This window comes from Oncorhynchus masou, unplaced genomic scaffold (genome assembly GCF_036934945.1).
Source record: "Oncorhynchus masou masou isolate Uvic2021 unplaced genomic scaffold, UVic_Omas_1.1 unplaced_scaffold_181, whole genome shotgun sequence".
Taxonomy (NCBI): domain Eukaryota; kingdom Metazoa; phylum Chordata; class Actinopteri; order Salmoniformes; family Salmonidae; genus Oncorhynchus; species Oncorhynchus masou.
In genome coordinates this window covers 999,227-1,025,454 of record NW_027016550.1, presented here as the reverse complement: position 1 = coordinate 1,025,454, position 26,228 = coordinate 999,227, and the positions used below count along the sequence as shown (strand labels likewise).

Genomic DNA, 26,228 nt, shown 5'->3' with positions numbered 1-26,228 from the left:
AGCTCCAAACCTATCCCACGTCAGGGGTCAAGGTTGGGATACTAACCATTAACCGGTAAGGCGCTGAAAATACATTAGACTGGTCATGATTTTTCCACTAGAGGTTCATTTGCATAATTTTGGTGCCATGTGTATTTTTGGTGAGTAGTCACGAACAGAAAAATGTAATCTGTCAGACAGAGTGACAGAGACTGGTAGGATGGTAACCTGTCAGAGAGCGTGACAGAGACTGGTAGGATGGTAACCTGTCAGACAGAGTGACAGAGACTGGTAGGATGGTAACCTGTCAGACAGAGTGACAGAGACTGGTAGGATGGTAACCTGTCAGACAGCGTGACAGAGACTGGTAGGATGGTAACCAGTCAGACAGCGTGACAGAGACTGGTAGGATGGTAACCTGTCAGACAGCGTGACAGAGACTGGTAGGATGGTAACCTGTCAGACAGCGTGACAGAGACTGGTAGGATGGTAACCTGTCAGACAGCGTGACAGAGACTGGTAGGATGGTAACCTGTCAGACAGCGTGACAGAGACTGGTAGGATGGTAACCTGTCAGACAGCGTGACAGAGACTGGTAACCTGTCAGACAGCGTGACAGAGACTGGTAGGATGGTAACCTGTCAGACAGCGTGATAGAGACTGGTAACCTGTCAGACAGAGTGACAGAGACTGGTAGGATGGTAACCTGTCAGACAGCGTGACAGAGACTGGTAGGATGGTAACCTGTCAGAGAGCGTGACAGAGACTGGTAGGATGGTAACCTGTCAGACAGAGTGACAGAGACTGGTAGGATGGTAACCTGTCAGACAGAGTGACAGAGACTGGTAGGATGGTAACCTGTCAGACAGCGTGACAGAGACTGGTAGGATGGTAACCTGTCAGACAGCGTGACAGAGACTGGTAACCTGTCAGACAGCGTGACAGAGACTGGTAGGATGGTAACCTGTCAGACAGAGTGACAGAGACTGGTAGGATGGTAACCTGTCAGACAGCGTGATAGAGACTGGTAACCTGTCAGACAGAGTGACAGAGACTGGTAGGATGGTAACCTGTCAGACAGCGTGACAGAGACTGGTAGGATGGTAACCTGTCAGAGAGCGTGACAGAGACTGGTAGGATGGTAACCTGTCAGACAGAGTGACAGAGACTGGTAGGATGGTAACCTGTCAGACAGAGTGACAGAGACTGGTAGGATGGTAACCTGTCAGACAGCGTGACAGAGACTGGTAACCTGTCAGACAGCGTGACAGAGACTGGTAGGATGGTAACCTGTCAGACAGCGTGACAGACTGGTAACCTGTCAGACAGCGTGACAGAGACTGGTAGGATGGTAACCTGTCAGACAGCGTGACAGAGACTGGTAGGATGGTAACCTGTCAGACAGCGTGACAGAGACTGGTAGGATGGTAACCTGTCAGACAGCGTGACAGAGACTGGTAGGATGGTAATCTGTCAGACAGCGTGACAGAGACTGGTAACCTGTCAGACAGTGTGATAGAGACTGGTAACCTGTCAGACAGCGTGACAGAGACTGGTAGGATGGTAACCTGTCAGACAGCGTGACAGAGACTGGTAATCTGTCAGACAGCGTGACAGAGACTGGTAGGATGGTAACCTGTCAGACAGCGTGACAGAGACTGGTAATCTGTCAGACAGCGTGACAGAGACTGGTAGGATGGTAACCTGTCAGACAGTGTGATAGAGACTGGTAACCTGTCAGACAGCGTGACAGAGACTGGTAGGATGGTAATCTGTCAGACAGCGTGACAGAGACTGGAAGGATGGTAACCTGTCAGACAGCGTGACAGAGACTGGTAGGATGGTAACCTGTCAGACAGCGTGACAGAGACTGGTAGGATGGTAACCTGTCAGACAGCGTGACAGAGACTGGTAGGATGGTAACCTGTCAGACAGCGTGACAGAGACTGGTAGGATGGTAACCTGTCAGACAGCGTGACAGAGACTGGTAACCTGTCAGACAGCGTGACAGAGACTGGTAGGATGGTAACCTGTCAGACAGCGTGATAGAGACTGGTAACCTGTCAGACAGAGTGACAGAGACTGGTAGGATGGTAACCTGTCAGACAGCGTGACAGAGACTGGTAGGATGGTAACCTGTCAGAGAGCGTGACAGAGACTGGTAGGATGGTAACCTGTCAGACAGAGTGACAGAGACTGGTAGGATGGTAACCTGTCAGACAGAGTGACAGAGACTGGTAGGATGGTAACCTGTCAGACAGCGTGACAGAGACTGGTAGGATGGTAACCTGTCAGACAGCGTGACAGAGACTGGTAACCTGTCAGACAGCGTGACAGAGACTGGTAGGATGGTAACCTGTCAGACAGAGTGACAGAGACTGGTAGGATGGTAACCTGTCAGACAGCGTGATAGAGACTGGTAACCTGTCAGACAGAGTGACAGAGACTGGTAGGATGGTAACCTGTCAGACAGCGTGACAGAGACTGGTAGGATGGTAACCTGTCAGAGAGCGTGACAGAGACTGGTAGGATGGTAACCTGTCAGACAGAGTGACAGAGACTGGTAGGATGGTAACCTGTCAGACAGAGTGACAGAGACTGGTAGGATGGTAACCTGTCAGACAGCGTGACAGAGACTGGTAACCTGTCAGACAGCGTGACAGAGACTGGTAGGATGGTAACCTGTCAGACAGCGTGACAGAGACTGGTAACCTGTCAGACAGCGTGACAGAGACTGGTAGGATGGTAACCTGTCAGACAGCGTGACAGAGACTGGTAGGATGGTAACCTGTCAGACAGCGTGACAGAGACTGGTAGGATGGTAACCTGTCAGACAGCGTGACAGAGACTGGTAGGATGGTAATCTGTCAGACAGCGTGACAGAGACTGGTAACCTGTCAGACAGTGTGATAGAGACTGGTAACCTGTCAGACAGCGTGACAGAGACTGGTAGGATGGTAACCTGTCAGACAGCGTGACAGAGACTGGTAATCTGTCAGACAGCGTGACAGAGACTGGTAGGATGGTAACCTGTCAGACAGCGTGACAGAGACTGGTAATCTGTCAGACAGCGTGACAGAGACTGGTAGGATGGTAACCTGTCAGACAGTGTGATAGAGACTGGTAACCTGTCAGACAGCGTGACAGAGACTGGTAGGATGGTAACCTGTCAGACAGCGTGACAGAGACTGGTAGGATGGTAACCTGTCAGACAGCGTGACAGAGACTGGTAGGATGGTAACCTGTCAGACAGCGTGACAGAGACTGGTAGGATGGTAATCTGTCAGACAGCGTGACAGAGACTGGTAACCTGTCAGACAGTGTGATAGAGACTGGTAACCTGTCAGACAGCGTGACAGAGACTGGTAGGATGGTAACCTGTCAGACAGCGTGACAGAGACTGGTAATCTGTCAGACAGCGTGACAGAGACTGGTAGGATGGTAACCTGTCAGACAGCGTGACAGAGACTGGTAATCTGTCAGACAGCGTGACAGAGACTGGTAGGATGGTAACCTGTCAGACAGTGTGATAGAGACTGGTAACCTGTCAGACAGCGTGACAGAGACTGGTAGGATGGTAATCTGTCAGACAGCGTGACAGAGACTGGAAGGATGGTAACCTGTCAGACAGCGTGACAGAGACTGGTAGGATGGTAACCTGTCAGACAGCGTGACAGAGACTGGTAGGATGGTAACCTGTCAGACAGCGTGACAGAGACTGGTAGGATGGTAACCTGTCAGACAGCGTGACAGAGACTGGTAGGATGGTAACCTGTCAGACAGCGTGACAGAGACTGGTAACCTGTCAGACAGCGTGACAGAGACTGGTAGGATGGTAACCTGTCAGACAGCGTGATAGAGACTGGTAACCTGTCAGACAGAGTGACAGAGACTGGTAGGATGGTAACCTGTCAGACAGCGTGACAGAGACTGGTAGGATGGTAACCTGTCAGAGAGCGTGACAGAGACTGGTAGGATGGTAACCTGTCAGACAGAGTGACAGAGACTGGTAGGATGGTAACCTGTCAGACAGAGTGACAGAGACTGGTAGGATGGTAAACTGTCAGACAGCGTGACAGAGACTGGTAGGATGGTAACCTGTCAGACAGCGTGACAGAGACTGGTAACCTGTCAGACAGCGTGACAGAGACTGGTAGGATGGTAACCTGTCAGACAGAGTGACAGAGACTGGTAGGATGGTAACCTGTCAGACAGCGTGATAGAGACTGGTAACCTGTCAGACAGAGTGACAGAGACTGGTAGGATGGTAACCTGTCAGACAGCGTGACAGAGACTGGTAGGATGGTAACCTGTCAGAGAGCGTGACAGAGACTGGTAGGATGGTAACCTGTCAGACAGAGTGACAGAGACTGGTAGGATGGTAACCTGTCAGACAGAGTGACAGAGACTGGTAGGATGGTAACCTGTCAGACAGCGTGACAGAGACTGGTAACCTGTCAGACAGCGTGACAGAGACTGGTAGGATGGTAACCTGTCAGACAGCGTGACAGAGACTGGTAACCTGTCAGACAGCGTGACAGAGACTGGTAGGATGGTAACCTGTCAGACAGCGTGACAGAGACTGGTAGGATGGTAACCTGTCAGACAGCGTGACAGAGACTGGTAGGATGGTAACCTGTCAGACAGCGTGACAGAGACTGGTAGGATGGTAATCTGTCAGACAGCGTGACAGAGACTGGTAACCTGTCAGACAGTGTGATAGAGACTGGTAACCTGTCAGACAGCGTGACAGAGACTGGTAGGATGGTAACCTGTCAGACAGCGTGACAGAGACTGGTAATCTGTCAGACAGCGTGACAGAGACTGGTAGGATGGTAACCTGTCAGACAGCGTGACAGAGACTGGTAATCTGTCAGACAGCGTGACAGAGACTGGTAGGATGGTAACCTGTCAGACAGTGTGATAGAGACTGGTAACCTGTCAGACAGCGTGACAGAGACTGGTAGGATGGTAATCTGTCAGACAGCGTGACAGAGACTGGAAGGATGGTAACCTGTCAGACAGCGTGACAGAGACTGGTAGGATGGTAACCTGTCAGACAGTGTGACAGAGACTGGTAGGATGGTAACCTGTCAGAGAGCGTGACAGAGACTGGTAGGATGGTAACCTGTCAGACAGAGTGACAGAGACTGGTAGGATGGTAACCTGTCAGACAGAGTGACAGAGACTGGTAGGATGGTAACCTGTCAGACAGCGTGACAGAGACTGGTAGGATGGTAACCAGTCAGACAGCGTGACAGAGACTGGTAGGATGGTAACCTGTCAGACAGCGTGACAGAGACTGGTAGGATGGTAACCTGTCAGACAGCGTGACAGAGACTGGTAGGATGGTAACCTGTCAGACAGCGTGACAGAGACTGGTAGGATGGTAACCTGTCAGACAGCGTGACAGAGACTGGTAGGATGGTAACCTGTCAGACAGCGTGACAGAGACTGGTAACCTGTCAGACAGCGTGACAGAGACTGGTAGGATGGTAACCTGTCAGACAGCGTGATAGAGACTGGTAACCTGTCAGACAGAGTGACAGAGACTGGTAGGATGGTAACCTGTCAGACAGCGTGACAGAGACTGGTAGGATGGTAACCTGTCAGAGAGCGTGACAGAGACTGGTAGGATGGTAACCTGTCAGACAGAGTGACAGAGACTGGTAGGATGGTAACCTGTCAGACAGAGTGACAGAGACTGGTAGGATGGTAACCTGTCAGACAGCGTGACAGAGACTGGTAGGATGGTAACCTGTCAGACAGCGTGACAGAGACTGGTAACCTGTCAGACAGCGTGACAGAGACTGGTAGGATGGTAACCTGTCAGACAGAGTGACAGAGACTGGTAGGATGGTAACCTGTCAGACAGCGTGATAGAGACTGGTAACCTGTCAGACAGAGTGACAGAGACTGGTAGGATGGTAACCTGTCAGACAGCGTGACAGAGACTGGTAGGATGGTAACCTGTCAGAGAGCGTGACAGAGACTGGTAGGATGGTAACCTGTCAGACAGAGTGACAGAGACTGGTAGGATGGTAACCTGTCAGACAGAGTGACAGAGACTGGTAGGATGGTAACCTGTCAGACAGCGTGACAGAGACTGGTAACCTGTCAGACAGCGTGACAGAGACTGGTAGGATGGTAACCTGTCAGACAGCGTGACAGACTGGTAACCTGTCAGACAGCGTGACAGAGACTGGTAGGATGGTAACCTGTCAGACAGCGTGACAGAGACTGGTAGGATGGTAACCTGTCAGACAGCGTGACAGAGACTGGTAGGATGGTAACCTGTCAGACAGCGTGACAGAGACTGGTAGGATGGTAATCTGTCAGACAGCGTGACAGAGACTGGTAACCTGTCAGACAGTGTGATAGAGACTGGTAACCTGTCAGACAGCGTGACAGAGACTGGTAGGATGGTAACCTGTCAGACAGCGTGACAGAGACTGGTAATCTGTCAGACAGCGTGACAGAGACTGGTAGGATGGTAACCTGTCAGACAGCGTGACAGAGACTGGTAATCTGTCAGACAGCGTGACAGAGACTGGTAGGATGGTAACCTGTCAGACAGTGTGATAGAGACTGGTAACCTGTCAGACAGCGTGACAGAGACTGGTAGGATGGTAATCTGTCAGACAGCGTGACAGAGACTGGAAGGATGGTAACCTGTCAGACAGCGTGACAGAGACTGGTAGGATGGTAACCTGTCAGACAGCGTGACAGAGACTGGTAGGATGGTAACCTGTCAGACAGCGTGACAGAGACTGGTAGGATGGTAACCTGTCAGACAGCGTGACAGAGACTGGTAGGATGGTAACCTGTCAGACAGCGTGACAGAGACTGGTAACCTGTCAGACAGCGTGACAGAGACTGGTAGGATGGTAACCTGTCAGACAGCGTGATAGAGACTGGTAACCTGTCAGACAGAGTGACAGAGACTGGTAGGATGGTAACCTGTCAGACAGCGTGACAGAGACTGGTAGGATGGTAACCTGTCAGAGAGCGTGACAGAGACTGGTAGGATGGTAACCTGTCAGACAGAGTGACAGAGACTGGTAGGATGGTAACCTGTCAGACAGAGTGACAGAGACTGGTAGGATGGTAACCTGTCAGACAGCGTGACAGAGACTGGTAGGATGGTAACCTGTCAGACAGCGTGACAGAGACTGGTAACCTGTCAGACAGCGTGACAGAGACTGGTAGGATGGTAACCTGTCAGACAGAGTGACAGAGACTGGTAGGATGGTAACCTGTCAGACAGCGTGATAGAGACTGGTAACCTGTCAGACAGAGTGACAGAGACTGGTAGGATGGTAACCTGTCAGACAGCGTGACAGAGACTGGTAGGATGGTAACCTGTCAGAGAGCGTGACAGAGACTGGTAGGATGGTAACCTGTCAGACAGAGTGACAGAGACTGGTAGGATGGTAACCTGTCAGACAGAGTGACAGAGACTGGTAGGATGGTAACCTGTCAGACAGCGTGACAGAGACTGGTAACCTGTCAGACAGCGTGACAGAGACTGGTAGGATGGTAACCTGTCAGACAGCGTGACAGAGACTGGTAACCTGTCAGACAGCGTGACAGAGACTGGTAGGATGGTAACCTGTCAGACAGCGTGACAGAGACTGGTAGGATGGTAACCTGTCAGACAGCGTGACAGAGACTGGTAGGATGGTAACCTGTCAGACAGCGTGACAGAGACTGGTAGGATGGTAATCTGTCAGACAGCGTGACAGAGACTGGTAACCTGTCAGACAGTGTGATAGAGACTGGTAACCTGTCAGACAGCGTGACAGAGACTGGTAGGATGGTAACCTGTCAGACAGCGTGACAGAGACTGGTAATCTGTCAGACAGCGTGACAGAGACTGGTAGGATGGTAACCTGTCAGACAGCGTGACAGAGACTGGTAATCTGTCAGACAGCGTGACAGAGACTGGTAGGATGGTAACCTGTCAGACAGTGTGATAGAGACTGGTAACCTGTCAGACAGCGTGACAGAGACTGGTAGGATGGTAACCTGTCAGACAGCGTGACAGAGACTGGTAGGATGGTAACCTGTCAGACAGCGTGACAGAGACTGGTAGGATGGTAACCTGTCAGACAGCGTGACAGAGACTGGTAGGATGGTAATCTGTCAGACAGCGTGACAGAGACTGGTAACCTGTCAGACAGTGTGATAGAGACTGGTAACCTGTCAGACAGCGTGACAGAGACTGGTAGGATGGTAACCTGTCAGACAGCGTGACAGAGACTGGTAATCTGTCAGACAGCGTGACAGAGACTGGTAGGATGGTAACCTGTCAGACAGCGTGACAGAGACTGGTAATCTGTCAGACAGCGTGACAGAGACTGGTAGGATGGTAACCTGTCAGACAGTGTGATAGAGACTGGTAACCTGTCAGACAGCGTGACAGAGACTGGTAGGATGGTAATCTGTCAGACAGCGTGACAGAGACTGGAAGGATGGTAACCTGTCAGACAGCGTGACAGAGACTGGTAGGATGGTAACCTGTCAGACAGCGTGACAGAGACTGGTAGGATGGTAACCTGTCAGACAGCGTGACAGAGACTGGTAGGATGGTAACCTGTCAGACAGCGTGACAGAGACTGGTAGGATGGTAACCTGTCAGACAGCGTGACAGAGACTGGTAACCTGTCAGACAGCGTGACAGAGACTGGTAGGATGGTAACCTGTCAGACAGCGTGATAGAGACTGGTAACCTGTCAGACAGAGTGACAGAGACTGGTAGGATGGTAACCTGTCAGACAGCGTGACAGAGACTGGTAGGATGGTAACCTGTCAGAGAGCGTGACAGAGACTGGTAGGATGGTAACCTGTCAGACAGAGTGACAGAGACTGGTAGGATGGTAACCTGTCAGACAGAGTGACAGAGACTGGTAGGATGGTAAACTGTCAGACAGCGTGACAGAGACTGGTAGGATGGTAACCTGTCAGACAGCGTGACAGAGACTGGTAACCTGTCAGACAGCGTGACAGAGACTGGTAGGATGGTAACCTGTCAGACAGAGTGACAGAGACTGGTAGGATGGTAACCTGTCAGACAGCGTGATAGAGACTGGTAACCTGTCAGACAGAGTGACAGAGACTGGTAGGATGGTAACCTGTCAGACAGCGTGACAGAGACTGGTAGGATGGTAACCTGTCAGAGAGCGTGACAGAGACTGGTAGGATGGTAACCTGTCAGACAGAGTGACAGAGACTGGTAGGATGGTAACCTGTCAGACAGAGTGACAGAGACTGGTAGGATGGTAACCTGTCAGACAGCGTGACAGAGACTGGTAACCTGTCAGACAGCGTGACAGAGACTGGTAGGATGGTAACCTGTCAGACAGCGTGACAGAGACTGGTAACCTGTCAGACAGCGTGACAGAGACTGGTAGGATGGTAACCTGTCAGACAGCGTGACAGAGACTGGTAGGATGGTAACCTGTCAGACAGCGTGACAGAGACTGGTAGGATGGTAACCTGTCAGACAGCGTGACAGAGACTGGTAGGATGGTAATCTGTCAGACAGCGTGACAGAGACTGGTAACCTGTCAGACAGTGTGATAGAGACTGGTAACCTGTCAGACAGCGTGACAGAGACTGGTAGGATGGTAACCTGTCAGACAGCGTGACAGAGACTGGTAATCTGTCAGACAGCGTGACAGAGACTGGTAGGATGGTAACCTGTCAGACAGCGTGACAGAGACTGGTAATCTGTCAGACAGCGTGACAGAGACTGGTAGGATGGTAACCTGTCAGACAGTGTGATAGAGACTGGTAACCTGTCAGACAGCGTGACAGAGACTGGTAGGATGGTAATCTGTCAGACAGCGTGACAGAGACTGGAAGGATGGTAACCTGTCAGACAGCGTGACAGAGACTGGTAGGATGGTAACCTGTCAGACAGTGTGACAGAGACTGGTAGGATGGTAACCTGTCAGACAGCGTGACAGAGACTGGTAGGATGGTAACCTGTCAGACAGCGTGACAGAGACTGGTAGGATGGTAAACATGTCAGAGAGCGTGACAGAGACTGGTAGGATGGTAACCTGTCAGACAGCGTGACAGAGACTGGTAGGATGGTAACCTGTCAGACAGTGTGACAGAGACTGGTAACCTGTCAGACAGCGTGACAGAGACTGGTAGGATGGTAACCTGTCAGACAGCGTGACAGAGACTGGTAACCTGTCAGACAGTGTGACAGAGACTGGTAGGATGGTAACCTGTCAGACAGCGTGACAGAGACTTGTAGGATGGTAACCTGTCAGACAGCGTGACAGAGACTGGTAGGATGGTAACCTGTCAGACAGCGTGACAGAGACTGGTAGGATGGTAACCTGTCAGACAGCGTGACAGAGACTGGTAGGATGGTAACCTGTCAGACAGCGTGACAGAGACTGGTAACCTGTCAGACAGCGTGACAGAGACTGGTAGGATGGTAACCTGTCAGACAGCGTGACAGAGACTGGTAGGATGGTAACCTGTCAGACAGTGTGACAGAGAATGGTAACCTGTCAGACAGCGTGACAGAGACTGGTAGGATGGTAACCTGTCAGACAGCGTGACAGAGACTGGTAACCTGTCAGACAGCGTGACAGAGACTGGTAGGATGGTAACCTGTCAGACAGTGTGACAGAGACTGGTAACCTGTCAGACAGAGTGACAGAGACTGGTAGGATGGTAACCTGTCAGACAGCGTGACAGAGACTGGTAGGATGGTAACCTGTCAGACAGAGTGACAGAGACTGGTAGGATGGTAACCTGTCAGACAGCGTGACAGAGACTGGTAACCTGTCAGACAGCGTGACAGAGACTGGTAGGATGGTAACCTGTCAGACAGTGTGACAGAGACTGGTAGGATGGTAACCTGTCAGACAGAGAGACAGAGACTGGTAGGATGGTAACCTGTCAGACAGCGTGACAGAGACTGGTAGGATGGTAACCTGTCAGACAGCGTGACAGAGACTGGTAGGATGGTAACCTGTCAGACAGCGTGACAGAGACTGGTAGGATGGTAACCTGTCAGACAGCGTGACAGAGACTGGTAACCTGTCAGACAGCGTGACAGAGACTGGTAGGATGGTAACCTGTCAGACAGCGTGACAGAGACTGGTAGGATGGTAACCTGTCAGACAGCGTGACAGAGACTGGTAACCTGTCAGACAGCGTGACAGAGACTGGTAGGATGGTAACCTGTCAGACAGCGTGACAGAGACTGGTAGGATGGTAACCTGGCAGACAGAGAGACAGAGACTGGTAGGATGGTAACCTGTCAGACAGCGTGATAGAGACTGGTAGGATGGTAACCTGTCAGACAGCGTGACAGAGACTGGTAGGATGGTAACCTGTCAGACAGCGTGACAGAGACTGGTAGGATGGTAACCTGTCAGACAGCGTGACAGAGACTGGTAACCTGTCAGACAGCGTGACAGAGACTGGTAACCTGTCAGACAGAGTGAAAGCTGCAGCTGGTTGCTGCTGGAGTGAAATGTGTTCTTATTGTTCTCATTGTGCAACAATTCCAAATAAAACAGTTTTACCGGCCATGATTAACAAGAGGAGGAGCCTCCTAGCTTCATATTGATTAACAAGAGGAGCTTCCCAGCTTCATATTGATAAACAAGAGGAGGAGCCTCCCAGCTTCATATTGATTAACAAGAGGAGCCTCCCAGCTTCATATTGATTAACAAGAGGAGCCTCCCAGCTTCATATTGATTAACAAGAGGAGGAGCCTCCCAGCTTCATATTGATTAACAAGAGGAGCCTCCCAGCTTCATATTGATTAACAAGAGGAGGAGCCTCCCAGCTTCATATTGATTAACAAGAGGAGCCTCCCAGCTTCATATTGATTAACAAGAGGAGCCTCCCAGCTTCATATTGATTAACAAGAGGAGCCTCCCAGCTTCATATTGATTAACAAGAGGAGCCTCCCAGCTTCATATTGATTAACAAGAGGAGGAGCCTCCCAGCTTCATATTGATTAACAAGAGGAGCCTCCCAGCTTCATATTGATTAACAAGAGGAGGAGCCTCCCAGCTTCATATTGATTAACAAGAGGAGCCTCCCAGCTTCATATTGATTAACAAGAGGAGGAGCCTCCCAGCTTCATATTGATTAACAAGAGGAGCCTCCCAGCTTCATATTGATTAACAAGAGGAAGAGCCTCCCAGCTTCATATTGATTAACAAGAGGAAGAGCCTCCCAGCTTCATATTGATTAACAAGAGGAGGAGCCTCCCAGCTTCATATTGATTAACAAGAGGAGGAGCCTCCCAGCTTCATATTGATAAACAAGAGGAGGGGCCTCCCAGCTTCATATTGATTAACAAGAGGAGGGGCCTCCCAGCTTCATATTGATTAACAAGAGGAGGGGCCTCCCAGCTTCATATTGATTAACAAGAGGAGCCTCCCAGCTTCATATTGATTAACAAGAGGAGGAGCCTCCCAGCTTCATATTGATTAACAAGAGGAGGAGCCTCCCAGCTTCATATTGATTAACAAGAGGAGCCTCCTAGCTTCATATTGATTAACAAGAGGAGGGGCCTCCCAGCTTCATATTGATTATCAAGAGGAGCCTCCCAGCTTCATATTGATTATCAAGAGGAGCCTCCCAGCTTCATATTGATTAACAAGAGGAGCCTCCCAGCTTCATATTGATTAACAAGAGGAGCCTCCCAGCTTCATATTGATTAACAAGAGGAGCCTCCCAGCTTCATATTGATTAACAAGAGGGGGATCCCAGCTTCATATTGATTAACAAGAGGGGGATCCCAGCTTCATATTGATTAACAAGAGGGGGATCCCAGCTTCATATTGATAAACAAGAGGAGGGGCCTCCCAGCTTCATATTGATTAACAAGAGGAGGAGCCTCCCAGCTTCATATTGATTAACAAGAAGGGAAGCCTCCCAGCTTCATATTGATTAACAAGAGGAGCCTCCCAGCTTCATATTGATTAACAAGAGGAGGAGCCTCCCAGCTTCATATTGATTAACAAGAAGGGAAGCCTCCCTGCTTCATAGCTATATTGTAAATTATGTTTCACAGGGGCTAGTTCGTTACAGTAGTTGTATGTTCAATAATACTGGAGCTTTTCAGCTGTGAGACGATTGGCTTGCACTGTTGCCTCTTTCAATTAGGCTCGAACATAAGCTAACGTAACCGCTAGTAACCGGTTAATGAGGGTCGAATCGTCGGCAGGAAAATTGACCAACATTTGCATCCCTAGTTAAAGGTCAGGGGTTAGATTAAGTATTTAGAAGTCAGGGGTTAAAGGTTACCAGTAGTATGCTATCATCATCATCATCTGGCTGGTCAGACACCAGGACAGGGTGAGGGTCAGAAGTCAAGGGTTAAAGATTACCTCTAGTATGCTGACATCATCTGGCTGGTCAGACACCAGGACAGGGTGAGAGGTCAGAGGTCAAGGGTTAAAGATTACCTCTAGTATGCTGACATCATCTGGCTGGTCAGACACCAGGACAGGGTGAGAGGTCAGGGGTTAAAGGTTACCTCTAGTATGCTGACATCATCATCTGGCTGGTCAGGCACCAGGACAGGCTGAGAGGTCAGGGGTTAAAGGTTACCTCTAGTATGCTGACATCATCATCGTCAGGTTTGTCTGAAACCAGGACAGGGTGAGAGGTCAGGGGTTAAAGGTTACCTCTAGTATGCTGACATCATCATCGTCAGGTTTGTCTGAAACCAGGACAGGACTGTTGGGGTCCAGAGGAACCGGCTCCTCGTCAGAGTCATCTGATATGGTGATGAAGTGCCTCCTGCGTGCCCGACGACCTACACACACACACACACACACACACACACACACACACACACACACACACACACCGTTATCTGTAGCCTGTGGATGCTCTTGCCTTGGCTTCAGAACCCCCCCTCCCTGCTTGTGCTGTACCTTGGCTTCAGAACCCCCCCCCCTGCTTGTGCTGTACCTTGGCTTCAGAACCCCCCTCTGCTTGTGCTGTACCTTGGCTTCAGAACCCCCCTGCTTGTGCTGTACCTTGGCTTCAGAACCCCCCTCCCTGCTTGTGCTGTACCTTGGCTTCAGAACCCCCCTCCCTGCTTGTGCTGTACCTTGGCTTCAGAACCCCCCTCCCTGCTTGTGCTGTACCTTGGCTTCAGAACCCCCCCTCCCTGCTTGTGCTGTACCTTGGCTTCAGAACCCCCCCCCCCCTGCTTGTGCTGTACCTTGGCTTCAGAACCCCCCTCCCTGCTTGTGCTGTACCTTGGCTTCAGAACCCCCCCCCCCCTCCCTGTGCTGTACCTTGGCTGCGGTGAATGTTGAAGCTGGCCAGGACAATAACATCATCGTCGTCAGGTCTGTCCGCCATAGTCAATCACACTGCCTGGGTGACACGCTGCTCACAGACACACGCTGACCAACAACACTCGACACCATCCCCCTACACACACACACACAGTTAATACCCTGTACTGTTCTGACAGACAGGACCCATTATATACCCCAACACACACAGTTAATACCCTGTACTGTTCTGACAGACAGGACCCATTATATACCCCAACACCACCCCAACACACACAGTTAATACCCTGTACTGTTCTGACAGACAGGACCCATTATATACCCCAACACCACCCCAACACACACAGTTAATACCCTGTACTGTTCTGACAGACAGGACCCATTATATACCCCAACACACACAGTTAATACCCTGTACTGTTCTGACAGACAGGACCCATTATATATCCCAACACACACAGTTAATACCCTGTACACCACCCCAACACACACAGTTAATACCCTGTACTGTTCTGACAGACAGGACCCATTATATACCCCAACACACACAGTTAATACCCTGTACTGTTCTGACAGACAGGACCCATTATATACCCCAACACACACAGTTAATACCCTGTACTGTTCTGACAGACAGGACCCATTATATACCCCAACACCACCCCAACACACACAGTTAATACCCTGTACTGTTCTGACAGACAGGACACATTATATACCCCAACACACACAGTTAATACCCTGTACTGTTCTGACAGACAGGACCCATTATATACCCCAACACACACAGTTAATACCCTGTACTGTTCTGACAGACAGGACCCATTATATACCCCAACACCACCCCAACACACACAGTTAATACCCTGTACTGTTCTGACAGACAGGACCCATTATATACCCCAACACACACAGTTAATACCCTGTACTGTTCTGACAGACAGGACCCATTATATACCCCAACACACACAGTTAATACCCTGTACTGTTCTGACAGACAGGACCCATTATATACCCCAACACACACAGTTAATACCCTGTACTGTTCTGACAGACAGGACCCATTATATACCCCAACATCACCCCAACACACACAGTTAATACCCTGTACTGTTCTGACAGACAGGACCCATTATATACCCCAACACACACAGTTAATACCCTGTACTGTTCTGACAGACAGGACCCATTATATACCCCAACACACACAGTTAATACCCTGTACTGTTCTGACAGACAGGACCCATTATATACCCCAACACACACAGTTAATACCCTGTACTGTTCTGACAGACAGGACCCATTATATACCCCAACACACACAGTTAATACCCTGTACTGTTCTGACAGACAGGACCCATTATATACCCCAACACACACAGTTAATACCCTGTACTGTTCTGACAGACAGGACCCATTATATACCCCAACACACACAGTTAATACCCTGTACTGTTCTGACAGACAGGACCCATTATATACCCCAACACACACAGTTAATACCCTGTACTGTTCTGACAGACAGGACCCATTATATACCCCAACCATACCCCAACATCACCCCAACACACACAGTTAATACCCTGTACTGTTCTGACAGACAGGACCCATTATATACCCCAACACACACAGTTAATACCCTGTACTGTTCTGACAGACAGGACCCATTATATACCCCAACACACACAGTTAATACCCTGTACTGTTCTGACAGACAGGACCCATTATATACCCCAACACACACAGTTAATACCCTGTACTGTTCTGACAGACAGGACCCATTATATACCCCAACACACACAGTTAATACCCTGTACTGTTCTGACAGACAGGACCCATTATATACCCCAACACACACAGTTAATACCCTGTACTGTTCTGACAGACAGGACCCATTATATACCCCAACACACACAGTTAATACCCTGTACTGTTCTGACAGACAGGACCCATTATATACCCCAACACCACCCCAACACACACAGTTAATACCCTGTACTGTTCTGACAGACAGGACACATTATATACCCCAACACACCTATTATATACCCCAACACATTCAGTTAATACCCTGTACTGTTCTGACAGACAGGACCCATTATATACCCCAACACACACAGTTAATACCCTGTACTGTTCTGACAGACAGGACCCATTATATACCCCAACACCACCCCAACACACACAGTTAATACCCTGTACTGTTCTGACAGACAGGACCCATTATATACCCCAACACACACAGTTAATACCCTGTACTGTTCTGACAGACAGGACCCATTATATACCCCAACACACACAGTTAATACCCTGTACTGTTCTGACAGACAGGACCCATTATATACCCCAACACACACAGTTAATACCCTGTACTGTTCTGACAGACAGGACCCATTATATACCCCAACATCACCCCAACACACACAGTTAATACCCTGTACTGTTCTGACAGACAGGACCCATTATATACCCCAACACACACAGTTAATACCCTGTACTGTTCTGACAGACAGGACCCATTATATACCCCAACACACACAGTTAATACCCTGTACTGTTCTGACAGACAGGACCCATTATATACCCCAACACACACAGTTAATACCCTGTACTGTTCTGACAGACAGGACCCATTATATATCCCAACACACACAGTTAATACCCTGTACACCACCCCAACACACACAGTTAATACCCTGTACTGTTCTGACAGACAGGACCCATTATATACCCCAACACACACAGTTAATACCCTGTACTGTTCTGACAGACAGGACCCATTATATACCCCAACACACACAGTTAATACCCTGTACTGTTCTGACAGACAGGACCCATTATATACCCCAACACCACCCCAACACACACAGTTAATACCCTGTACTGTTCTGACAGACAGGACACATTATATACCCCAACACACACAGTTAATACCCTGTACTGTTCTGACAGACAGGACCCATTATATACCCCAACACACACAGTTAATACCCTGTACTGTTCTGACAGACAGGACCCATTATATACCCCAACACCACCCCAACACACACAGTTAATACCCTGTACTGTTCTGACAGACAGGACCCATTATATACCCCAACACACACAGTTAATACCCTGTACTGTTCTGACAGACAGGACCCATTATATACCCCAACACACACAGTTAATACCCTGTACTGTTCTGACAGACAGGACCCATTATATACCCCAACACACACAGTTAATACCCTGTACTGTTCTGACAGACAGGACCCATTATATACCCCAACATCACCCCAACACACACAGTTAATACCCTGTACTGTTCTGACAGACAGGACCCATTATATACCCCAACACACACAGTTAATACCCTGTACTGTTCTGACAGACAGGACCCATTATATACCCCAACACACACAGTTAATACCCTGTACTGTTCTGACAGACAGGACCCATTATATACCCCAACACACACAGTTAATACCCTGTACTGTTCTGACAGACAGGACCCATTATATACCCCAACACACACAGTTAATACCCTGTACTGTTCTGACAGACAGGACCCATTATATACCCCAACACACACAGTTAATACCCTGTACTGTTCTGACAGACAGGACCCATTATATACCCCAACACACACAGTTAATACCCTGTACTGTTCTGACAGACAGGACCCATTATATACCCCAACACACACAGTTAATACCCTGTACTGTTCTGACAGACAGGACCCATTATATACCCCAACATCACCCCAACACACACAGTTAATACCCTGTACTGTTCTGACAGACAGGACCCATTATATACCCCAACACACACAGTTAATACCCTGTACTGTTCTGACAGACAGGACCCATTATATACCCCAACACACACAGTTAATACCCTGTACTGTTCTGACAGACAGGACCCATTATATACCCCAACACACACAGTTAATACCCTGTACTGTTCTGACAGACAGGACCCATTATATACCCCAACACACACAGTTAATACCCTGTACTGTTCTGACAGACAGGACCCATTATATACCCCAACACACACAGTTAATACCCTGTACTGTTCTGACAGACAGGACCCATTATATACCCCAACACACACAGTTAATACCCTGTACTGTTCTGACAGACAGGACCCATTATATACCCCAACACCACCCCAACACACACAGTTAATACCCTGTACTGTTCTGACAGACAGGACCCATTATATACCCCAACACACACAGTTAATACCCTGTACTGTTCTGACAGACAGGACCCATTATATACCCCAACACACACAGTTAATACCCTGTACTGTTCTGACAGACAGGACCCATTATATACCCCAACACACACAGTTAATACCCTGTACTGTTCTGACAGACAGGACCCATTATATACCCCAACATCACCCCAACACACACAGTTAATACCCTGTACTGTTCTGACAGACAGGACCCATTATATACCCCAACACACACAGTTAATACCCTGTACTGTTCTGACAGACAGGACCCATTATATACCCCAACACACACAGTTAATACCCTGTACTGTTCTGACAGACAGGACCCATTATATACCCCAACACACACAGTTAATACCCTGTACTGTTCTGACAGACAGGACCCATTATATACCCCAACACACCCGGCAGAGATGTCAAGGTGCAGGACAAGTGTATGTAGAGAAACGGTTAACTCGATAGCTACTGTCCAGTCAACTCCAAGCCTAACAGTAACTCAGCGGATGAGGTTGTTTGGTTGCTGAACTTGGGCTGTCGTTAGCCAACGTTAGTATTTTGGGGGGTCGACAAAACTTTGAACTCGATTCTAAAACTTTGTTGTAGCCAACTTAGGTAGCTGACGATAGTAGAAAAATGAGGAATGTAGTTCAGTCTCCAGCTGGAAGTTTATCAAAAAGCCCAACGAGTTAACGACCCAACTAGTTAACTACATAAACTTTAACGAATTAACTAACTAACGTTAGTACTAACGTTACTAGGTAAGTTAGTTAACATGTAGTACCACATACGTATCTTTGATTACACCTGTAACGTAACAGAGACAGCTAGCTAGCAAGCTAACTAACTACTGTTATAGGTTAGTTACTAACGTTAGACAACTATATAGTACTGTACTAGTTAACTATTAGTTAGTTACTAGCGTTAGTCAACTATATAGTACTGTACTAGTTAACTATTAGTTAGTTACTAGCGTTAGTCAACTATATAGTACTGTACTAGTTAACTATTAGTTACTAACGTTAGTCAACTATATAGTACTGTACTAGTTAACGTTAGCGAACAGAAGTAAGGTTAAAGAAACGTCGATGACAAACATGGTTTTTAAAAACATAAGTTAGTTAATAAAATAAGACAAGAAAAACACATTTTTTTCTATATGCTGTTGAAGTTGTCACTTTACCTGAGTGTTCACTGGCGGAGTTGGCTGTGATTTCTCATGTTTGCTTGCACTTTCTGTTCAGTTCAGTATCTGTTTGGGCTCACCTCGCTAGCCTAGCTAGCTTAACGACAGACCAATAATCGCTACCCGTTTATACTTCGAATGACCTACTTATTAACCAGTTATATATCTAATAAGATAGCTATGTAATAATTAACAAAACGCTATATATAGGTCATTCAATCTCACAACTCGGATGTTATTGAATGTCCCAAACAACAACAAAAAAACATTCAAATATTTGGCTAACAAACGAACATAACCGGAAATCGAAAACAACCTACCACTAAATCAAGACTGGCAACGTCACATTCACGGACATCAGCGTAGCAGTCTGGGGGATGTAGTTCTATCAGATCTTTTGTTTTGTGTTTGTAGTTTAGTCAATTATTAAAGATATTTTCCGATGTTCGAGAATATCAAAACCGTAACATATCATGGGTGAATTGTGACTGATTGATCTACAAATATTAAGGAGTAGTTATTTTAAGATGCAAGGTGATTTGTTGATCAGGTCTGTCGGCGGGCCACCTGCACTTGTCTGCTGTAATGTCGAACTAGCCCAGTGGGCACTCTCCTCTGCCCAGACGTGGCTGAGGTATGCCAGATCTTACAATACATCTTACCACATAACGGCCGTGTTCGAGAGGATCAAAACCGGAAATGTAGCATGAGTAAACTGGGACTGACTGACTGATCTACAAATAATAATGAATTTTATGATTCAAGGTGATTTGTAGATCAGTCAGTAGGCAGTCGCCTGCCGTCGTTTTGATGCTCTTGAACACAAGCCATATTGTTACAGCAATCTGGTTGCCAAGGCACGGTCAATGATGTAGCATACAACCATTGGATGATGCATGCAACGTCAAAGCAGGGTCACGTGACCATAGCTATAGTGCTTTCAAGACTATAGCTCGTTTTTTGTTTTTTTTGGGGGGGGGAAGAGGTTTATTCTGATAGTAACCAAGTCTGAAATTTCGGCGTTTTCCGAGTTGACTTGAAAGCGGCACTAGTATGCAGTGGTTGTGTTCCCCCTCTCAGACATGCCACAGCTTTCACTGTACCGTCGGGCTTCAGATTGCTGTATGATTAGATGATATGTAAAATACCTATCCAGGCGTGGTAAGATGGGTTTTGTTTTTTTTAACCAGGTTAGTCTCAATGAGATTAATAAGAGACATGTCCCAATAAGTGCATCGACGACATTGTCCCCACAGTGACCGTACATATCCCAACCAGAAACCATGGATTACAGGCAACATTCGCACTGAGCTAAAGGCTAGAGCTGCCGCTTTCAAGGAGTGGGACACTAATCCGGACACTTATAAGAAATCATACAATGTGATTTTCTGGATTTTTGTTTTAGATTCCGGCTCTCACAGTTGAAATGTACCTATGATCAAAAATTACAGACCTCTACATGCTTTGTAAGTAGGAAAACCTGCAAAATCGGCTGTGAATCAAATACTTGTTCTCCCCACTGTATATATTTGTTGTTGTTTTTATTCCCATTTTGTGGCAAATTTTCTGTTCACTATATGATTTTAAATGAAAGAAATATGTGTAAAAACAAAATAAAACAAAAAAAGTAGACATGCAAATGTGAATTTCCTGTTGACATGTACAGCACACAGTATGCTCAAATGTTCATGTCCTTTTTCTGTGTACTTTAGTATTGAATTTTCTCAGTGAACTTTGACCTACTGTTGAAATCGGTATCTAAACAGCTCAGTGTGATACACAACAGCGTTCAGCTAGACAAAAATAGACAAAACTGACCTTCTGGTATAGTGCAGTAAAAGCAGTCAGTGTCAACAACCAAAAAAGTAGAACAAAACTGAAATGTGTTTTTAACAAACGTTTCCAGGGTTGACTGCCATGGTGGAAAAACAACATTAAAACATTTCCAGGGTCGACTGCCATGGTGGAAAAACAACATTAAGACATTTCCAGGGTCGACTGCCATGGTGGAAAAAAAACATTAAGACATTTCCAGGGTTGACTGCCATGGTGGAAAAAAAACATTAAGACATTTCCAGGGTTGACTGCCATGGTGGAAAAAAAACATTAAAACATTTCCAGGGTCAACTGCCATGGTGGAAAAACAACATTAAAACATTTCCAGGTTTGACTGCCATGGTGGAAAAAAAACCCATCTAAAACATTTTGACCAGTAGGCCTCACACCATGACCAAATGTTTCATTTTGGTGGCATTGGTCAATTTACTGACACAATAACTAGTTTTTGAGGTATTAAATGTCTTGGGTGAGTTACTAACAGTGGTCCTAGAACAGAGCCCTGTGGCACCCCCTTCTGGACAGTATTAACTAACAGTGGTCCTAGAACAGAGCCCTGTGGCACCCCCTTCTGGACAGTATTAACTAACAGTGGTCCTAGAACAGAGCCCTGTGGCACCCCCTTCTGGACAGTATTAACAGTGGTCCTAGAACAGAGCCCTGTGGCACCCCCTTCTGGACAGTTAACATATCAGATGACTTGCATCAAACTGGACGCACAGTTCTGTCTGCTCGGTAGCTTTTGAACCATGAGACTGACTTGATCAGATTATCCTATGTTGACAAGTCTTTGCAACGCGAATACAAATCTTGTTATTGTGAAATAGTGATGTAGCTAGCTAGCTAGTTGTGTTTATTTTTCATTAATAGTTAAGTAGTTCATTTTTATTTGTAGCTACAGTATGTGTTGAAAACATGTTTCCAATCTGCAATGAATTATTTTTTTTTTTTTCATATTGTAACTTTGAATTGCAAACAAAAATAGAACAAATAAAATATGTCTTTATTTTGCCATCCCCTGACCCGGAAGGGGGTCATGATTCATATTACCAGAGAGAGGAAGAGGTGTAAACTGTAAATCTTTGACATGGCTTCCATTTGAGTCATTTAGCAGACACTCTAATCCAGAGAGCAACGTCAAAACAACAATAAAAAGATTTTCAAAATGGTCAAACAAAGCGCCATTAAAATTATTATTATTTTTTTTTGAAGAGTAAGTATTTATTTATCCAGGCTGAGTGTCTTCTTGTTCAATGTGAGACGGAGGGCAGACAGTTGGACTCCTGCTGTGCTACGCTCCCACCAGACTCACACAATACATCTCTTCAATACTGAGTGACAAGCAGAGAGCGGCCTTTTTTTTCTTTTTCTTTGTATTTCCCATACAGATCAAATATTAAAAGATGCTTTTGGTTGCAGAGTCTCAAGGAGAGGTTAACAGAGGAAGGGGGTGATGAAGCAGAAGGGATGGAGGATGGAGAGAGGAGAAGGAGAAGGATGGGGGATGGAGAGAGGAGAAGGAGAAGGGATGGAGAGAGGAGGAGAAGGAGAAGGAGAAGGGATGGAGAGAGGAGAAGGAGAAGGGCTGGAGAGAGAAGGGATGAGGAGAAGGGATGGAGGATGAAGAGAGGAGAAGGAAAAGGGATGAGGATGAAGAGAGGAGAAGGAGAAGGGATGAGGATGAAGAGAGGACAAGGAGAAGGGATGAGGAGAAGGAGAAGGGATGGGGGATGGAGAGAGGAGAAGGAGAAGGGATGGAGGATGGAGAGAGGAGAAGGGATGGAGAGAGGAGGAGAAGGAGAAGGAGAAGGGATGGAGAGAGGAGAAGGGATGAGGAGAAGGAGAAGGGATGGAGGATGAAGAGAGGACAAGGAGAAGGGATGAGGAGAAGGAAAAGGGATGAGGGTGAAGAGAGGAGAAGGAGAAGGGATGGAGGATGAAGAGAGGACAAGGAGAAGGGATGAGGAGAAGGAAAAGGGATGAGGGTGAAGAGAGGAGAAGGAGAAGGGATGGAGGATGAAGAGAGGACAAGGAGAAGGGATGAGGAGAAGGAAAAGGGATGAGGGTGAAGAGAGGAGAAGGAGAAGGGATGGAGGATGAAGAGAGGACAAGGAGAAGGGATGAGGAGAAGGAGAAGTGATGGAGGATGGAGAGAGGAGAAGGAGAAGGGATGGAGAGAGGAGAAGGGATGAGGAGAAGGAGAAGGGATGGAGGATGGAGAGAGGAGAAGGAGAAGGGATGGAGAGAGGAGAAGGAGAAGGGATGGGGGATGGAGAGATGAGAAGGAGAAGGGATGAGGATGAAGAGAGGAGAAGGGATGGGGGATGGAGAGAGGAGAAGGGATGAGGATGAAGAGGAGAAGGGATGGGGGATGAAGAGAGGAGAAGGGATGAGGATGAAGAGAGGAGAAGGAAAAGGGATGAGGATGAAGAGAGGAGAAGGGATGAGGAGAAGGAGAAGGGATGGAGGATGAAGAGAGGAGAAGGGATGGGGGATGGAGAGAGGAGAAGGGATGAGGATGAAGAGGAGAAGGGATGAGGATGAAGAGAGGAGAAGGGATGGGGGATGAAGAGAGGAGAAGGGATGAGGATGAAGAGAGGAGAAGGAGAAGGGATGAGTATGAAGAGAGGAGAGGAGAAGGGATGAGGATGAAGAGAGGAGAAGGAGAAGGGATGAGTATGAAGAGAGGAGAAGGGATGGGGGATGAAGAGAGGAGAAGGGATGAGGATGAAGAGAGGAGAAGGAGAAGGGATGAGTATGAAGAGAGGAGAAGGGATGGGGGATGAAGAGAGGAGAAGGGATGAGGATGAAGAGAGGAGAAGGAGAAGGGATGAGTATGAAGAGAGGAGAGGAGAAGGGATGAGGATGAAGAGAGGAGAAGGGATGGAGGATGAAGAGAGGAGAAGGGATGAGTATGAAGAGAGGACAAGGAGAAGGGATGGAGGATGAAGAGAAGAGAAGGAATGAGGATGAAGAGAGGACAAGGAGAAGGGATGAGGATGAAGAGAGGAGAAGGGATGGAGGATGAAGAGAAGAGAAGGGATGAGGATGAAGAGAGGACAAGGAGAAGGGATGGAGGATGAAGAGAAGAGAGGAGAAGGGATGAGGATGAAGAGAAGAGAAGGAATGAGGATGAATAGAGGAGAAGGAGAAGGGATGAAGATGAAGAGAGGAGAAGGGATGGAGGATGAAGAGAGGAGAAGGAATGAGGATGAAGAGAGGAGAAGGGATGAGGATGAAGAGAGGAGAAGGGATGAGGATGAAGAGAGGAGAAGGGATGAGGATGAATAGAGGAGAAGGAGAGTTCAGACATCAGTCCACTCAGACAACCACTGCTGACACATCCTCCTCTGCTCCTCACTCTCCTCTCTCCCCCTCCACCTCTTCCTCCTCTCCTCCTGCTGCCTCCTCCTCTCCTCCTGCTGTCTCTTCTTCTCCTCCCGCTCTGTCCTCTCCTCCGCCGCCCTGTGCTCCAGCAGGGTCTCCACGACTCCCTCTACAGTCCGGAGGCGGCGCTGCGGGCGCCAGCGGGGGTCAGTGGGCGTGGTGAAGGGGTCGGGGGCGGCGGCCTGCAGGGGGAGTGGCTCCAGGGGGAGGTGTAGGAGGTGTGCGTGCAGCATCATGCGATAGGGGGCGCTGTCCTCTCCCAGGCTGTAGGTGTAGTCTCCTACGATGGGGTGCCCTACCGCCTCACAGTGAACCCTCAGCTGGTGGGTACGACCTGACAAACAACATCACAACAACATGAGTATTTCATTTTATTTGACCTACCGAACACTATATAGGCCTATCTGTGAATGTGTTTACCTACCGAACACTATATAGGCCTATCTGTGAATGTGTTTACCTACCGAACACTATATAGGCCTATCTGTGAATGTGTCTACCTACCGAACACTATATAGGCCTATCTGTGAATGTGTTTACCTACCGAACACTATATAGGCCTATCTGTGAATGTGTTTACCTACCGAACACTATATAGGCCTATCTGTGAATGTGTTAACCTACCGAACACTATATAGGCCTATCTGTGAATGTGTTTACCTACCCAACACTATATAGGCCTATCTGTGAATGTGTTTACCTACCCAACACTATATAGGCCTATCTGTGAATGTGTTTACCTACCGAACACTATATAGGCCTATCTGTGAATGTGTTTACCTACCGAACACTATATAGGCCTATCTGTGAATGTGTTTACCTACCGAACACTATATAGGCCTATCTGTGAATGTGTTTACCTACCGAACACTATATAGGCCTATCTGTGAATGTGTTTACCTACCGAACACTATATAGGCCTATCTGTGAATGTGTTTACCTACCGAACACTATATAGGCCTATCTGTGAATGTGTTTACCTACCGAACACTATATAGGCCTATCTGTGAATGTGTTTACCTACCGAACACTATATAGGCCTATCTGTGAATGTGTTTACCTACCGAACACTATCTGTGTGTGTGTGTGTGTGTGTGTGTGTGTGTGTGTGTGTGTGTGTGTGTGTGTGTGTGTGTGTGTGTGTGTGTGTGTCTATGTGTGTGTGTGTCTTTGTACCTGTGTGTGTGTGTGTGTGTGTGCGTGTGTGTGTGTGTGTGTGTGTGTGTCTATGTGTGTGTGTGTCTTTGTACCTGTGTGTGTGTGTGTGAGTGTGAGTGTGAGTGTGAGTGTGTGTGTGTGAGTGTGAGTGTGAG

General features: G+C 47.8%; 2 protein-coding genes across 4 annotated transcripts in view; both read right to left on the bottom strand.

Annotated features, from left to right (window-relative positions):
* The window catches only part of rnf216 (ring finger protein 216), a 107,579-nt gene extending 87,566 nt beyond the window's left edge, over positions 1-20,013 (bottom strand). The window contains exons 1-3 of the mRNA XM_064964681.1: positions 19,690-20,013; positions 14,280-14,418; positions 13,659-13,789 (exon numbers count right to left, since the gene is read on the bottom strand). Of these exons, the coding sequence (XP_064820753.1) occupies positions 13,659-13,789; positions 14,280-14,346 (198 nt within the window). The 5' untranslated portion in view covers positions 14,347-14,418; positions 19,690-20,013. The remainder of the gene's footprint in view (positions 1-13,658; positions 13,790-14,279; positions 14,419-19,689) is intronic.
* Positions 20,014-24,752: 4,739 nt separating this feature from the next.
* The window catches only part of rpusd1 (RNA pseudouridine synthase domain containing 1), an 8,845-nt gene continuing 7,369 nt past the window's right edge, over positions 24,753-26,228 (bottom strand). For all 3 annotated transcript variants that reach the window (XM_064964684.1, XM_064964686.1, XM_064964685.1), the window contains one exon: positions 24,753-25,249. In XM_064964684.1, coding sequence (XP_064820756.1) covers positions 24,834-25,249 — 416 coding nt within the window. In that variant the 3' untranslated portion in view covers positions 24,753-24,833. The remainder of the gene's footprint in view (positions 25,250-26,228) is intronic.